Below are 15,990 nucleotides of genomic sequence, written 5' to 3'. Positions count from 1 at the left end.
CAGCTGTGTTCCCACCTGTTCCCCATCCTCTCATTATCCTGCCTGCGTATTTTAGTCCTCAGTCATCCCCTGTTTGTTGTCGTGTCAAACCCTCACACTACTGTGTGTTGTCTCCATACTCCTGATTCCCATTGTTACTTCCCTTCAGTCCTTAGTTCCTAGTCCCTTTGTTTCTAGTTCCCCAGTTTCCTGAGTTTTAGTTTCATAGCTTCTAGTTTTTATGTTTTGCTTCAAGCATTTAGTGTTCAAGTTCTTTCCAGCGCATAAAGCTACCGCTTTCTGTTTATGTTTTTGTGTTTGGGTCCTCATCCTGTCCGCCACACAGTGTAACCTTGACAGGAATAATGACGTTAAAAGTACTACACACACAGAGATTTGCTTCTAAGAACACGACCAAAATAACTGAAAGCAACTTCAGCATACTTGGTTGGGAACTCTTTACCTCTAACCTTTAAGCTACACCAGAGACAAGCTACAAACTGTCAGTAACAGTTTCTCCAAAAAAAGCATTATCTACTTTGTTTTTATACACCATGTTGGAAGATAACATACATATATAGTATAAGTAAAATGAAAATGCATAGTTTAAACATTATTCATACTAGTGCACTCTAACTTTGTTAGTTAATTCACTATTTACATGTTCAAGAACTGCAATTCTATATTTATACATTAAAAAAATAAAGACAGATATATTAAATAAGATTCAAATGAATTATAACAGATTTATAACATTGTTAAAGAAAATATATTCATATGTTAATTCATATCTAATACTAAAAATATTTTATTATTTATATTTAAATTTGTTGGACTTTCTCTGTAAATATGAGCAAAGTGTTATCTGCCTTACATGGAATCATACGGGTTAAAGAGGAATAATAATTTTATGACCTATATCTCTTGCAATTTAAAGAGCACCTTTATTTTAACGCAATAGGACATCACTGACTGCAATAAAACCACCTGTTGCTACAGTTATAATATTACCACATTATAGTATGAGGTGTCAGGTGTCCTGTAACATTTGGACCACATTTAGTTACCATAACACTTTCTGTACCTACTGTTTAGCTCATTGTATGATTTCTGCTGTGCATCTGGCCATAGAACCATAGCTGAGCAAACATTAACAAGATATTATGGCACTTGTGGAGTGTGACTTCACTTGGGTTTTCTAAAAAATATAATGAGATGAAGACATTAACTTTTGCTGAGTACATGTTGAGCTATCCTTTCTCCCATGTGTCTGTGTCACTCTGATTGGTTAATCTCATGATGACTCATATGAAAAAATGTATTGACAAATGCATTGAGTTTTTAACTCTGTTCATTAGTCTGTTACGTAGTATGTTAGAAAACCAAAGCCAGGAAACTGTTTTCAGCACACAAAGTTTTTATACAACAGAAAATGCATTCAATCCTTTTTAGTAATTGTCTTTGGCTGTTTTTTTTATCTTTTTTTAAATCCTGTTTGTATCATGTTCTCTGATGTTCCTCAAACTGTAGTTGAAAGAAAACCAAAAAGGATGGAGAGAGATGTTATGAGGAAAGAAGAGGCTGGGAGAGAACCACTGAGTGGTTTACGGAAAGGGGAAGTGAAAAGTGAGGATTTCAGTTTACCTGAGTGTACAAAACTGGCCAGAAGCGAGCCCATAGCCTTGCACTCAGATGGTGATGTTGTGATTGGAGGATTTTTCCCTCTGCATTATGCTGCATCTAAGCCAGAATACAGCTACAACAGCAAACCTCAAGTTACATCTTGCAGTGGGTGAGTGTTAATATTATATATACATATCTTATTTTTTTCTTTCAAAGTTTCAATGTTTAAAAACAAAAAAGAAAGAGAAAAAAAGATTTGGGGTTTTGATAATATTCCTGTGACTTCTGTATCACTTTAGATTATTTATTTATTTAAATTTTTTATTGTTTGTCAGCCTTTACCACACCGCGTTTCACTGGATGATGACCATGATTTTCACTGTGGATGAAATTAATCGTAATTCAAGTCTATTACCAGGTGTTAAACTAGGCTACAGAATTATGGACAGTGTTGGGGAGTAACGGAATACATGTACCGCCGTTACGTATTTAAAATACAAAATATGAGTAACTGTATTCCATTACAGTTACAGTTTAAAAAGGTGGTATTTAGAATACAGTTACTTTGTTGAAATAAATGGATTACACGGCGGTACTTTCCTGTTTCATATTGTGGCGGGTCAGGACTGTTTGGATTTTGTTTGACAGCTACTTTCTGTTGTTGTTGTTCCAGGCGGCAGCGTTACGGTTGCCATGGTTACAGGGTTGCTCTCTCTCTGCGTGTTTCCTGGGTGAGAGAACGCCTGTTGTTGTTGTGCTAAGCTAACAGGCAGAATGCTACCGATATAGCTCTAAAGAATGTAGCCTCATAGGCAGTGTAGTCCGTGCTGCGGGGAGAATGGACTGTCATACCTGTTATGTGTCTGTGAGCGAGGGAGGGAGAAAAAGGAAAAGTATGAGCTGTCATCGAGCAAAAACGGGAGCTGGAAGCATGTAAATATAATAATAACCACTGCAGCCAAGAAGAGAGCCTGACGAGCTCAGTTGTAAGTAAGCTATTAAGACTCGACTGTACACCGTGTTCGTGTTTTCCTCCAAAAACAATAAGCTCTGTTGGAGCAGCCTTTCAACGCCTCTCTCTGTCTCTCGCTAGCAAAGTTGACCCAGACAACAAAGTAAAGCAATTTTTCGGCTACGAGCCGACACAGAACCCACCGTATTAGCCAGAGGTCCCTTTACTACGGTTCGGAGCCGCGGACCTTCAGTAACAGTAATAAATCACAGCAATAGTACATTCATGTAGTTGTAAACAGCATGATAATATATTAAGTAATCCAAAGTATTCAGAATACGTTACTCTCATTGAGTAACATAACGGAATACGTTACAGAATACATTTTGGGGCATGTATTCTGTATTCTGTAATGGAATACATTTTAAAAGTAACCTTCCCAACACTGATTATGGACAGCTGTGACCATGTCCACACCAGTCTGCAAGCACTATTTTCCTTAATCAGTTACTCCAAAACTGTGAAAGAAAAAGCAGAAACTGAAAACAGCAGAATTCAAATGGAGGGATTAAACATGGCAGGGATGAAAAGGAAACCTGGGATCCTATCCTCAGTAGAAAAAAGACATGCTGAAGTTAACATGTCAAAGCCTAGGACTTTTAAAGATGCAGAAAATTACATGAAAGAAAAATTAACAGCAGAAATGAAAACAAGGGAGTTTTCCCCCTGTCTGAATTATTCTCCGGTGCCTGCTGTGATTGGTCTTGCATCATCTACCCCTACAAGAGCTGTAGCTCACACGCTTGGCCCTTTCAACATACCACTGGTAATAAATTGCTTAATCACGTTTAATAATAATTTATGTTTAGAGTTTGTTTTAATTCAACATCATAAAATAACCTGTCTCCTTCTAGGTGAGTTATTTTGCCACTTGTAGCTGTCTTACTGACAAGCATTTGTACCCATCATTCTTGAGAACTGTGCCAAGTGATCTCTTTCAAGTTAGAGGTCTCGTGAAGCTTGTTACTTCCTTTGGCTGGTTCTGGGTGGGCACAATAGGAGCTACGGTGAGATAAAGACTTTTATAAATCTCCAGCTGATCTGTCATATACAGGGCACAAAAAGAATTGTTAATATACACAAACATGATTTACAAGTTCTTTTTGGGGATACATTTCAGGATGATTACAGTCTTTATGGTATCCAAGCATTCTCTATTCAGTTTGGACAACAAGGTGGGTGTGTGGCATTTCATCTCACGATCCCGACATCACCCACTGTGGCTGAGATACAAAAAGTGGCAGACAAACTCCAGAGGTCAACAGCTCGGGTTGTGGTGGTATTTGCCAAAGAAGTAAATTTGCTAGATTTGTTTTCAGAAGTAAGTAGCTCAGTTGATGTATTGTGTGGCTTTCCCTATATTGTGACACATTTTGTAGTATTTTAAGCTATTATGAAAAGATAGGTATTTCAAATGAATTGTTTTCACATTAATAATCATTTCTTTCTGTTTCATCAAGCTTACTCAGAGAAATATGACAGGGATACAATGGGTAGTCAGCGGAGCCTGGATGACCGCTACTCAGCTGACCACTCCTGACTTCCATAATCTTCTAGAGGGAACACTGGGTTTCTCCTTCCCTGGAGTCAGCATCCCAGGCTTGGAAGAGTTTCTTCTGAATGTCCGACCATCTCCCAAACCAGGAATGGAGTTGGTCAATATGTTCTGGGAAGAATATTTTGGTTGTAAGCTAGAGTTTGAAAGAGACAGAAGTGAAGAATATGAAACTAATACTTTGAAAAACTACAAACTAGGCTCTCAAAACAATTCTGGTTTCATGGTCGGGCTTACTGTTGGACAAAGTTCATTTAATATGTCTGTTGATAAAAGTAATGAAGGTGCTCTGAAAAAAACTGTATGCACAGGTTTAGAGGATCTGAGTTACAAAGATAGCAGTTATAGTGATGTATTTCAGGCCCGCATATCCTTTAATGTGTATAAAGCTGTGTATGCCGTTGCCCATGCTCTGCACACTTTCTTAAACTGTAACTCAACAGGACCTAGCGGGGGATTGTGTGAGATGCACAACTCATTTACAAATGGTCAGGTAGCTGAATAAGTTTTTTTGTATGTCAAATAATGTTAAATATGTTAATCAAGCTTCACATGTTTGTTTTTTTTATTTTATTTCATGATGAATTTGTATCAGTTTTATTATTAACATTTTTTAATAATCTTTTTTATGTAGTTTCTTCAATATCTGAAAAGGGTGAATTTCACCAACCAGTTTGATGAGAAAGTATATTTTGACTCCAATGGGGAGCCAGTCCCTCTCTATGATATCATTAATTGGCAGAAGGACGCTTTACACCCATCCTGGTAGCAATTACCTTGCTGGGTTTCATATTGACCACCATCATCACCATTGTCTTTCACAGTTTCCGCTTTACACCCATCATCAAGGCCAACAACTCAGAAATAAGTTTCTTGCTTCTCCTGTCACTCAAGCTCTGTTTCCTGTGTTCTCTGGTGTTCATTGGTCAGCCGTCTTGGTGGACATGTAGGCTCCGCCAGGCAGCATTTGGGATCAGCTTTGTCCTGTGTTTGTCCTGCCTCCTTGTTAAGACTATTGTGGTCCTCCTGGCTTTCCAGACTAATGTACCTGGTTCCAGGGGTCGGATGCTGTTTGGTACATTCCAGCAGAGGATTTTGATCTTGTGCACTACAGCTCCTCAGGTGAAAGGGAGAAAAAATGTCTGCAACTTTGACATCAGTTTGTTTACATTGTATAGTTTTAGATTGTGTTATTTTATTGTTTTACCCCAACCTTTAGATTTGTCTCTCTACTGGCTGGGTGTTGTGTGCACCTCCCTTTCCATTTAGGAATTCAAAAGACCAAGCTATAACTGGAAAAGTGAGTAAGAAAACTGTTTCTGTATTTTCTTCTGTAAGCCTGCCCAAAATATTGCAAATGGACATATAATATATTTTTCAAATGTATAATTTTTATTAAAAAAAAGATTTTGTATCTCAAAAACATTAGGATGGGGGCAACAAAATGTCTTGCAATTGCCTTATATATTGATGATCTTTGTGAAATTCATTGTTGCCATTAAGTTTATAATTCGCTAAATTGGTACATGTGATCAGTTTAAAGATTCGGGGTTTTTTTTTCTATATAATTCTATATGTTCTACTTTGAATAAAGTGTTTGTACTTTTTAATCTATAAGATTCATAAATTAAATTCTTTCATCTACCCTTATTTACATTTTACATAATCAACTTTTTGGGAATTGGTTTTGTATTTATTTTCATATTGTTGTTAACCATCAACATAATAAAATCTTACACACGGGGACTTTAACTGGTAAAGTAGACACAAAAGAGTAAATAAGTATAATCACACAAAATGTACCATCTCTCAAAATCCATTCTAACACATTTCTGGACATCTTTAGATTGTTGTGGAGTGTAAAGAGCCATGGCCTCCTGGGTTCTACCTGCTCCTTGGTTACATTGGCCTACTGGCCTTTGTGTGTCTTCTCCTGGCATTTCTTGGACGAAAGCTACCGGACACATTCAACGAAGCAAAGTTCATCACCTTCAGCATACTGATTTTCTGTGCTGTGTGGATTTCTTTCATTCCAGCTTATGTCAGCTCTCCTGGGAAATTTTCTGTAGCAGTTGAAATATTTGCTAACTTAGCATCCAGTTTTGGATTGTTACTTTGTATTTTTGTGCCCAAATGTTACATCATTTTATTGCACCCTGAAAGGAATATTAAGAAAGGCATGACTGGAAAAAATCCAAGATGAACATTTATATTTTGCATTCTTTTTCAGAGTTAATAATTGATCATTTTATTATGCCACATGATGCCACATACCATACCACATGAGGTTTGTTTTTCCCCCCTAATACTTATATTATTCAATTACTTGTGACTTCAGTTGCAAAAAGCTTATACCTCATCTGTAATGTAATGTGGACTTTAATGTACTCTGTCCTTTAGGGGGCATTTTATAGATGTTCAATAACCTCAACAAGAGCATTAAGGAAACTTGTAAATATCCCTCAAATATTCCCTCTTTTTCATTCAATAATGTATCAAGTTGATGGTGCATGGGTTTTGAAAATTCATATTACTGTGACATTCAAAATTTTCCTGATTCCCCTATCACATGAGAAAACACTTGCCTAGTGTCTTGTTTTACGTTCCACAGCCGTGCTCTCATCAGCCATGTATGGAAGCTTTGCTCCCTCTGGAAAGAAAGAAAGAAAGAAAGAAAGAAAGAAAATTTGAGGTCCCTTGGGTTGCAACAGTGGATGGAGCCGCATATTTGATTCAGGACTTGTTTACACATTGGATATCATTCCTAACACAACCCTCCTGCTGTGTCTACTGGCAGTCTAGAACCTTCTCCTTGTTAGGCAAATGCATTGTCAGATCTTTACCTTTACCCGCTGTGAAAACTGAACTTAATTGAATTGAATATGTAACACTGTGGAGCCAATTAATTAATCAATACATATGTACATACAGTGCTTAAAAATATTATACAATTATACCATCTGTAGAAATCTGTCAAAAACTTTTTTAAAACTAAAAATGATATTGTTGTTTATTAGGCAAATAACAAACTTAACTACTTTTCTACATCCAAATTTGGGACAGCACATTAGACTCAGAAATCAATCTATCACAACCTTCAACCTTTTGCTCAGGAATGCAAGTAATTAACTATAATTTGGCATCTTAATAATAATAAAAAATAACTGTGTGCTTTACTGTTGCGTCTGCTTTTTTGTCAAACAGTAAATTTGAAACGGATTGGATAACAATTTTAATTAATAGCTTGCACAGGAAACCGTCCTGTTAATTCAGGACATCTGTGGCAAAAACTTACATTAGGTGGTGGTCCAAAAAATGTATTAAACACTCTACATAAATAATAACTTTATTTATTTGTAAATCACTTTTCAGAACGGAGTAACATAGGTCTTTACAATTTGAATAAAAGCCACATATTAAAGATAAGTATACATGTTCCAACACACACTTCATACATGCAATAAAGATATAAACTAAGGCACAAAATATTGAGGAAAAGATTATGTTAAAGCTAACCTATAAAAATGTAATTTTAGCAGTCCATTAAAACAAATTACAGATTTAGCCAATCTAACAGGGTGATGAAGACTGTATGAGAGGTTGTGTGCTACAACCTCAAAAGTTGACTGCATGTGGTTTTAAAGTAACAGAGTGAGACACTTACCATTTACCTTGCTAGGATGATCTGAGAAGTCAGCTGCAATGATAATGTTTCAGTAGCTCACATATATAAGCAGAGGCCTCTTCGTGTAGAGCTTTATATGTTAATAACAGGATTTTAAAACTGTTATTATTTAATTTGGGAAGTCAGTAGATAATACAGAAATGTAGCCCAATTAGCAATTGATTAATTGCTATTAAGCAAATAATTGCTTATCTGGCATGCTCATTATTATTATTAAGTCTGGGTGTAGAAAGAAAAAGGTTGTTGGGTCAATTCAAGCAGGAGACATGAATCCCCTTTGCATCAGTAAGGGTATCCAGCATAAACCTCTAGCAATCAAACATGTGAAAATACCTGGTGTAGCAACTCGTGGTGCTCTCTATTAAGAAATCAAGTGTATTCCTTGAATTATAATTATCATTAAATCTCAAATAAAATCTATTCAGCTCATTGGCTAACTGAGAGTCTGAACTAAAACCAGGGAGACTTATCTTATTACAGTCACTGTAACAGTGACCAGTCATGTGTTTCATGCCTGCACAGGCCACCTTTAGGTTATTGCTACCCATCTCCGCCTCTACCTTATCCTTGTATTTTATTTTGGATTTTTAAATTTCTGATCTGATCTCCTTCCTAATTTCTCTAACTTTCAAGATATTCCCTTCAATAAAAGCTTTTTTCCTTTCATAAGAGCTTTTGAAGACCATGGTTTGTTATTAGGGAAAAAGGAACAACCTTTGAAGGGATAATCATGTCTCTGCAAAAGGAGATATAGCTGCAGACAACGTCAGTGAGTTCATTAATGTCTCTACATGATTCTATAAACACCGACCAGTCTGTACAGTCAAAGCAGCCCTGCAGGGCTAAAGAGGCATCTCCACTCCAAACCTTTATGCGGTGTTTCCTCACTTTCTCTCTTCTCAGTACAGTCTTGTAAACTGGCAGAAGATGCACCGTGTTGTGATCCGAGGATCCGAGGGCGGGGCCAGCCACAGATGTATACGCACCTTTTATGGAACCGTAACACAGATCCAGAGTCTTATTGAAGCGTGTGGGACAGTTCACATACTGATAAAAACTGCTCAGTGTTTTCTTCAAGTCGCAGCGATTAAAGTCCCCAAGAACAATATTAAGGGCTTCAGGAGAGAGAGATTGTAGTGAGTGGATGACGTTGGAGATGGTGTCAGTCGCATTCTTAGGATTCGCTTTAGGTTGGACGTAAACGACGGTGACGTTGATCTGTGGGAATTCCCTCGGCAGATAAAATGAACGGTCACATTTTTACACCATTTCTGATTTATATACAAACACACCCCTCCTCCTTGAGATTTCTGGGTAGCTCCGGGGTCTTGATCCAAACGTATGGGAAACCCAAAGCCATTTAGTTCCAGAGAACAATCAGGGTCAGAATCCTTGAGCCAAGTCTCTGTGAATGCCATTAGACATGTATCCCTGTAGTCACGTAAGTGTGCGACGTTCAAATGCAGTTGATCCAATTTACTCCTCAGAGACTGCACATTAGCCAGGATTATTGATGGTAAAGGAATACGATTGTATTGTATTTGCTTCCGCAATCGCTGACGTAGGCCTCCCTTCTTACCCCGCTTCCTTGCTTTGACTCTGTTAAAAACAAAAGTGCCCCTGTGGTTACTGGATAATCCAGAGCTGGAAAACACTGGAGGGTGAAAAGAGTCCAGAGACGGGCCTTTCCACCGAAGATCCAGAAGAAACTCCCGTGAGTATGTAATTGAGAGTAGCAATGACTCCAAACAACCGTCAGGATTGCCAATAAAACCATGCGAAATAAAAAAAACCCATCTTAATTAAAAGAAGTTCCACAAAGCACAAGCCGATGCTATAGGGTTTCCTCAGGCAATAAAATAAAATAAAATAAAATAAAGGAATAAAGGAATGAAATAAAATATGTTAAAACACTGACACTGACAGACAGAGACAACCTGCTGGTCGCCGCAAGAGCAGCGCCCCTTCATATAAGAACCAGTCCATTTACTTTACTTGGGTTTTCTGATAAATATAATATAATATAATATAATATAATATAATGAAAAGATTAATATTTACGTGGTAGAAATATGGTATGAGCATCACTATTTGTGGAACATGGCTATGGATATTTCCACATAACTTTGCTATTGAAACAAACATTATATTGAGAAAATCAATTCAAACTCAGCAGCAAATAGAATCATTGTCATTACTTATGTGGTGTTTTTTTAAATGAAATATGTGTCAGTTTCTTTTTTTTTTTCATTATTATTATAATCTTATTAAGACGGTTTAAGACATTTCATAACTTTGAACAATAATATTCACTCTCCTTTTGCATTTCACTCTGATTGGGTGATCTCATGATGACTCATATGAATAAGTGCAATAGCATAACCATCATAGTTTTTAATGCACTGCATTAGACTCTTAGAGATTATGTTGGAGATGCATTGTTGTCAGCACAATTTTTATACGGCTACAGTGGATTATGCATTATGAATTCAACCGTTTGTAATTATCTTTGGCTGCTTTTTTGTGTCTTTAAACTTGCTTATATTATGTTCTTTGATGCTTCTGTAGCTGAAAGACAGCTCCAAAGGGTGGAAGGACATGTTCTGAGAAAAGAGGATGTTGTAAGTGAGACAGAACCTGGTTTAAAGATAGGGGATGTGACAAGTGATTCTAGTATACCTCAATGTGTAAAACTGGAAAGAAGTGAGCTTCTAGCCTTGCGCTTGGATGGCGATGTTGTGATTGGAGGGGTTTTTCCTCTGCATTATATTGCCAGTGATCCACAGTATAGCTACAAAACTAAACCAGAAACTACATCTTGCAGCGGGTGAGTATAAGTGTACTGTTTATATCTTTTGAGTCTTCATTTTTGTTTTTCTTCCCTAAAATACTGAAATCTCAGTATCAAAAATAATAGTGTCCCTTTTGTTTCACTGTCTATGGTGCAGAGAGATGATTTACATTGGGTGTTTGTGTTAAAGTGATTGCTTTATCGCTAAAGAATACTCACCTTATTTCTCGACAGCTTTGACCTCAGAGCCTTTCGCTGGATGATGACCATGGTGTTTGCAGTGGAGGAAATTAACCGTAATTCAAGTCTGTTACCAGGCGTTAAACTAGGCTACTGGATTATGGACAGTTGTGACCATGTCCACACCAGTCTAAAAGTTCTTTTTTCCTTAGTCAGCCACTCTGAAGCAGTGAAAAGTCAGGTTACAGAAATACTTGAAACTGAAAACAGAGGTACTGAAATGAAAACATTAACAACTGTAGGAATAACAACAAAACAAATGAAAAATAGAGGTACTAAAGTTAACAGCATAATGCATAACAGCCTTAAAAATACAGAAAAATATATAAAGGAAAACACAACAGAAGAAATAAAGACAAGAGAGTCTTCCACATGTATGTATTATTCTCCGGTGCCTGCTGTGATTGGTCTTGCATCCTCTTCCCCTACAAGAGCTGTAGCTCACACACTTGGCCCTTTCAACATACCACTGGTAATAAATTGCTTAATCACATTTAATAATGTTTTATGGTTAGAGTTTGTTTTAAGTCAGTTTTATAAAATAACCCGTCTCTCTATAGGTGAGTTATTTTGCCACCTGTACCTGTCTTACTGATAAGCAATTGTACCCATCATTCTTGAGAACTGTGCCAAGTGATCTCTTTCAAGTTAGAGGTCTCGTAAAGCTTGTTACTTTCTTTGGCTGGTTCTGGGTGGGCACAATAGGGACCACGGTGAGATAAAGACTTTTTGGAAATATAAAATTAGTTAGATTTAAATAACAACATTATCTTAAAGTCATTTATGTATATACATTTCAGGATGACTATAGTCTTTATGGGATCCAAGCATTCTCTGATCTATTTGGACAACAAGGTGGGTGTGTAGAATTTCATCTCACTATCTCAAAATCATCCACAGTGGCTGAGATACAAAAAATAGCAGACAAATTACAGAGTTCAACTGCTCGGGTTGTGGTGGTCTTTGCCACAGAAGGACAGCTGCTAGATTTGTTCTCAGAAGTAAGTATCTCAGCTGTTAAGTCTGCCAGTGTGTGATTAGGCATATAGCATGAGATATTTTGCAGTACTTCCCTAATAAAATACGAAAATCAAATGAAACTGATCATAAAATTGATTTTGTTTGTTTGTTTTTCCTTTGTTTGTGCCTCTACAGCTTGCCAGGAGAAATGTAACAGGGATACAGTGGATAGCCAGTGAAGCCTGGGTGACTGCTAGCCGACTGGCTTCACCAATTTTCCACTCTCTTCTGGAGGGAACACTGGGCTTCTCCTTCCCTGGAGTCAGCATCCCTGGCTTGAAAGAGTTTCTTTTAAATGTCCGACCTTCTCCCAAACCAGGAATGGAATTTGTAAATATGTTCTGGGAAGAGCAGTTTGGTTGTAAGCTGAAGTTTCAAAGAGACAGAACCAACAAATATGAACAGGATACTCAGGATAACTTTAAAGATCCAAATACTTATCAAATAGGTCCTCAAAATAGTTCTGGTTACATGTCCGGACTTACTGTGGGACAAAAATATGTATTTAATGTGCGGGATTATATAGATTATGCAGGTGTGGTTGAAAAGCCTTTATGCACAGGTTTAGAGGATCTCAGATATGTTTATAGCAGTTATAGTGATGTAACTAAGGTCAGAATATCCTATAATGTGTATAAAGCTGTATATGCTATTGCCCATGCTCTGCACACTTTTTTGAACTGTGATTCTGTGGGACCTAGCAGGGGATTCTGTGAGAAGCACAGCTCATTTTCAAATGGCCAGGTAATTGAAATTATGACAAAATATGTTACACAAGGTTTGTGAACGTTCTTTTGAAATCATCTGTTTTGTTTGTCAGTGTTGATTTTTTTTTTAAATTCTATTTCATGCAGTTTCTTCAACATCTGAAAATTGTGAATTTTACCAACCAGTTAAATGAAAATGTATATTTTGACTCCAATGGGGAGCCAGTCCCTCTCTATGATATCATTAATTGGCAGAAGGACAGCACAGATAAAATTAGGTAAAACATAATACTTAATGATGCAATTGAAGTGTCAGTATTCATAAACAAGAAGCTATATTTATATTAATTTTACTCATTCATTGCTATTATTTGGCCTGATTGCAATTTTAAATTATTTATTGGGAATTTTTGTATGCCAGATTTATCAAAGTTGGAAGCTATGATGGTTCAGCTCCTCAAAGACAGCAACTGCACATAGTGAAGGACATGACTGTATGGACAAAAGGACAGTCACAGGTAGGTCATTGTTACCCCAAACTCCTTATGCCACTTGAAACTAAACATTTTTAAGCTGTTGAAAATTATTTGATAAACTGTGTCAAATCCTCTAAAACAATCTATTGATTCACATTATTACATATTTTTCCTGTTCCTTGTTCAGGTTCCTGTATCTCAGTGTAGTGCTCCGTGTCCCCCTGGCAGCAGGCAGGCCACACGCCAAGGAGAGCCCAAATGCTGCTTTGATTGTTTGCCATGTGCAGATGGAGAGATCAGCAACCAGACCGGTAGCCCATATATGTTTTTTGTTTTTTGTTTTTTTCAAAATGGTATTAAAGTTATTTAAAATGACAGATATGTAATGAATAGTTTCTGACTTTTTACATACATATTTCTGTGCTCTGTGTTTTCAAAGGTTCCACTGAATGTATCAAATGTCCTGACTACTTCTGGTCAGACAAAGAAAAAGTGAAATGTGTTGCAGGAGTAGAAGAATTCCTGTCTTTCTATGACAAACTGGGAATCATCCTGGTAGCAATTACCCTGCTGGGATTCATACTGACCACCATCATCACCATTGTTTTTCATCGTTTCCGCTATACACCCATCGTCAAGGCCAACAACTCAGAAATAAGTTTCTTGCTTCTCCTGTCACTCAAGCTCTGTTTCCTGTGTTCTCTGGTGTTCATTGGTCAGCCGTCTTGGTGGACATGTAGGCTCCGCCAGGCAGCATTTGGGATCAGCTTTGTCCTGTGTTTGTCCTGCCTCCTTGTTAAGACTATTGTAGTCCTCCTGGCTTTCCGGACGAACGTACCAGGTTCCAGGGGTCGGATGCTGTTTGGAACATCTCAGCAGAGGATTCTGATCTTGTGCACTACAGCTCCTCAGGTTGGAAGGATATGAAACTGTCTAAATGTAATGGTTTTGAATATTGCACATGTTTGGTACTTCTTGTATTCTTCTGTCATCCAATCCTTCCCCCCAGATCTGTCTCTGTACTGGTTGCGTCTTGGGCGCACCTCCCTTTCCATTCAGAAATCCAAACTACCAAGCTTCAACTGGAAAAGTGAGTAAAGCACCAAGACTGTACTTTATTTCTTTATTTTGATATTACCATCAGCCATAACCATAGTCTTAAATGTTCTAATCCTTATAGTTCAGGATTAGAACATAGTTCAATGTAGTTAGTGAGTAATTAGTTGTTAAAATATAACACAAATCATCTCTCTGTACTGATATTAAAAATTGTTAAACATTATCATAAAATAAGTATAATCACACAATGTACCATCTCTCAAAATCCATACTAACACATTTCTGGACATCTTTAGATTGTTGTGGAGTGTAAAGAGCCATGGCCTCCAGGGTTTTACCTGCTCCTTGGCTACATTGGCCTACTGGCCTTTATCTGTCTTCTCCTGGCATTCCTTGGACGCAAACTACCAGACAGGTTCAATGAAGCAAAGTTCATCACCTTCAGCATGCTGATTTTCTGGGCTGTGTGGATTTCTTTCATCCCAGCTTATGTCAGTTCTCCTGGAAACTTTTCTGTGGCAGTGGAAATATTTGCTATATTAGCATCTAGTTATGGGTTGTTACTCTGTATTTTTGTGCCCAAATGCTATATCATTTTACTGCACCCTGAGAGAAATATTAAAAAAGGCGTGACCAGAAAATGTTGTAGATGAACATCTATATAACGTATGTTTTTCAGAGTAAACATGTTATGTCATCTCAGTTAAAAGAGAATAAAACAAAATAAGATAAGAGATCTTTGTTTTGTTGTTTTGTTTTTAAGCTTATGTTTTCTCATGCACAGGTGGATTAGTACATCACTTAATAGTTGTAACGGCAGTCTGGCAACAAAGGAGCGCCTAGCAGGTCCAGCGGGCATGTGGTGTGGAGGTTAGCCGGATAACTCGAAGCCAGTCAGTTAAATCGAACAACAGACCTTTATTCCTTTTTAGCAACATAAAACCATAAAAGCCAGGTCTCCACGGCTCTACTCTGTCCATACATAGATGAAAATATCTTAAAAGTTTATTTTGTGATCCAGGAAGAGTAATATGAGTAATATTAAAACTAAGTAGCTGCTGTCATTGTTGGAAACTGGAATTGGCTGGGTTGCGCTATGACTTCTGGGATATGGTGGGCCACGAAGGTTACACCTGACCCATCCTTCAAATCTGGGGAAAATGAGGACGCATTTGTCGGCTGCATTTGGAAGAGTCTGTGAATTTGGACAGCCTTCGTCACATTGCCGTTGACATACTCGTCTTACAAATGCGGCCTCAGGAGGATACAGCCTATGAATTCTTCTTTCTTTCTTTCTTTTTTATAAAGCTGTGACTTGTATTATGAGTATAAGTCTGTGGTCTGGGAGAGAGTCCTATAACTCTCTGTCTGCAAAATACAGTATATAATATCCAATGTTGAGTTATGCAAACAACAAAGTTTTTTGCAGCTGTTTACCTAAAAATGCAGCCAATGCATTGTTTTAAACAAACCTTTCACACTATTTGTAGAACAATCAAGTGCTCTGCATGAAATTTGATGCAAATTATTTATGCCACTCAAAAAAAATAATTTCTTTCCACTATGAGATAAAGGAGAACATCACAAGCCTGATACCTGCAGGCCTGATAACAGGAGATGTATCACTCCTGTAACACCTGTAACATTCAGCAGTCGCCTCATTGTTCTGACACACACAACAAAACTATTGACTACACTACACACTAACTACAGAAGACAACACAGTAAGTACATAAGATTTGCGCTAAACGTCGCAAATCTCTCACATCTCAAAGCACCCCCTTCACTTCTAAAACTTCCCCCCTTCCTAAACAACTAAATGTCATGTTGCCATATCATTTTT

The 15,990-nt window shown here is 37.4% G+C and overlaps 1 protein-coding gene and 1 pseudogene across 1 annotated transcript; both read left to right on the top strand.

The window, feature by feature from the left end:
• The first annotated feature begins 1,529 nt into the window (after positions 1 to 1,529).
• On the top strand, positions 1,530 to 6,372 carry LOC148098899 (extracellular calcium-sensing receptor-like; annotated as a pseudogene).
• Positions 6,373 to 10,904: 4,532 nt separating this feature from the next.
• LOC102776689 (extracellular calcium-sensing receptor) lies at positions 10,905 to 14,800 on the top strand. Its single transcript, XM_087851550.1, has 13 exons — positions 10,905 to 11,054; positions 11,217 to 11,357; positions 11,446 to 11,598; positions 11,686 to 11,886; positions 12,140 to 12,287; positions 12,366 to 12,391; positions 12,455 to 12,649; positions 12,760 to 12,890; positions 13,034 to 13,130; positions 13,276 to 13,399; positions 13,528 to 14,000; positions 14,098 to 14,178; positions 14,444 to 14,800. The coding sequence occupies exons 1-13, from the start codon at positions 10,905 to 10,907 to the stop codon at positions 14,798 to 14,800; spliced, it is 2,277 nt and encodes a 758-aa protein (XP_087707676.1).
• Positions 14,801 to 15,990: the final 1,190 nt, after the last annotated feature.

The sequence above is a fragment of the Neolamprologus brichardi genome, chromosome 14 (genome assembly GCF_056152115.1).
Source record: "Neolamprologus brichardi isolate AB-2024 chromosome 14, ASM5615211v1, whole genome shotgun sequence".
NCBI lineage: Eukaryota > Metazoa > Chordata > Actinopteri > Cichliformes > Cichlidae > Neolamprologus > Neolamprologus brichardi.
The sequence above is the reverse complement of the archived record's forward strand: the minus strand, read 5'-3'. Positions and strand labels throughout refer to the sequence as shown.

Coding starts and splice junctions, on each gene's coding strand:
- LOC102776689 (XM_087851550.1), top strand. CDS start 10,905: ATGATGACCATGGTGTTTGCAGTGGAGGAAATTAACCGTAATTCAAGT. Junction 11,358..11,445: donor GCCCTTTCAACATACCACTG/GTAATAAATTGC, acceptor GTCTCTCTATAG/GTGAGTTATTTTGCCACCTG. Junction 13,400..13,527: donor AGAGATCAGCAACCAGACCG/GTAGCCCATATA, acceptor GTGTTTTCAAAG/GTTCCACTGAATGTATCAAA.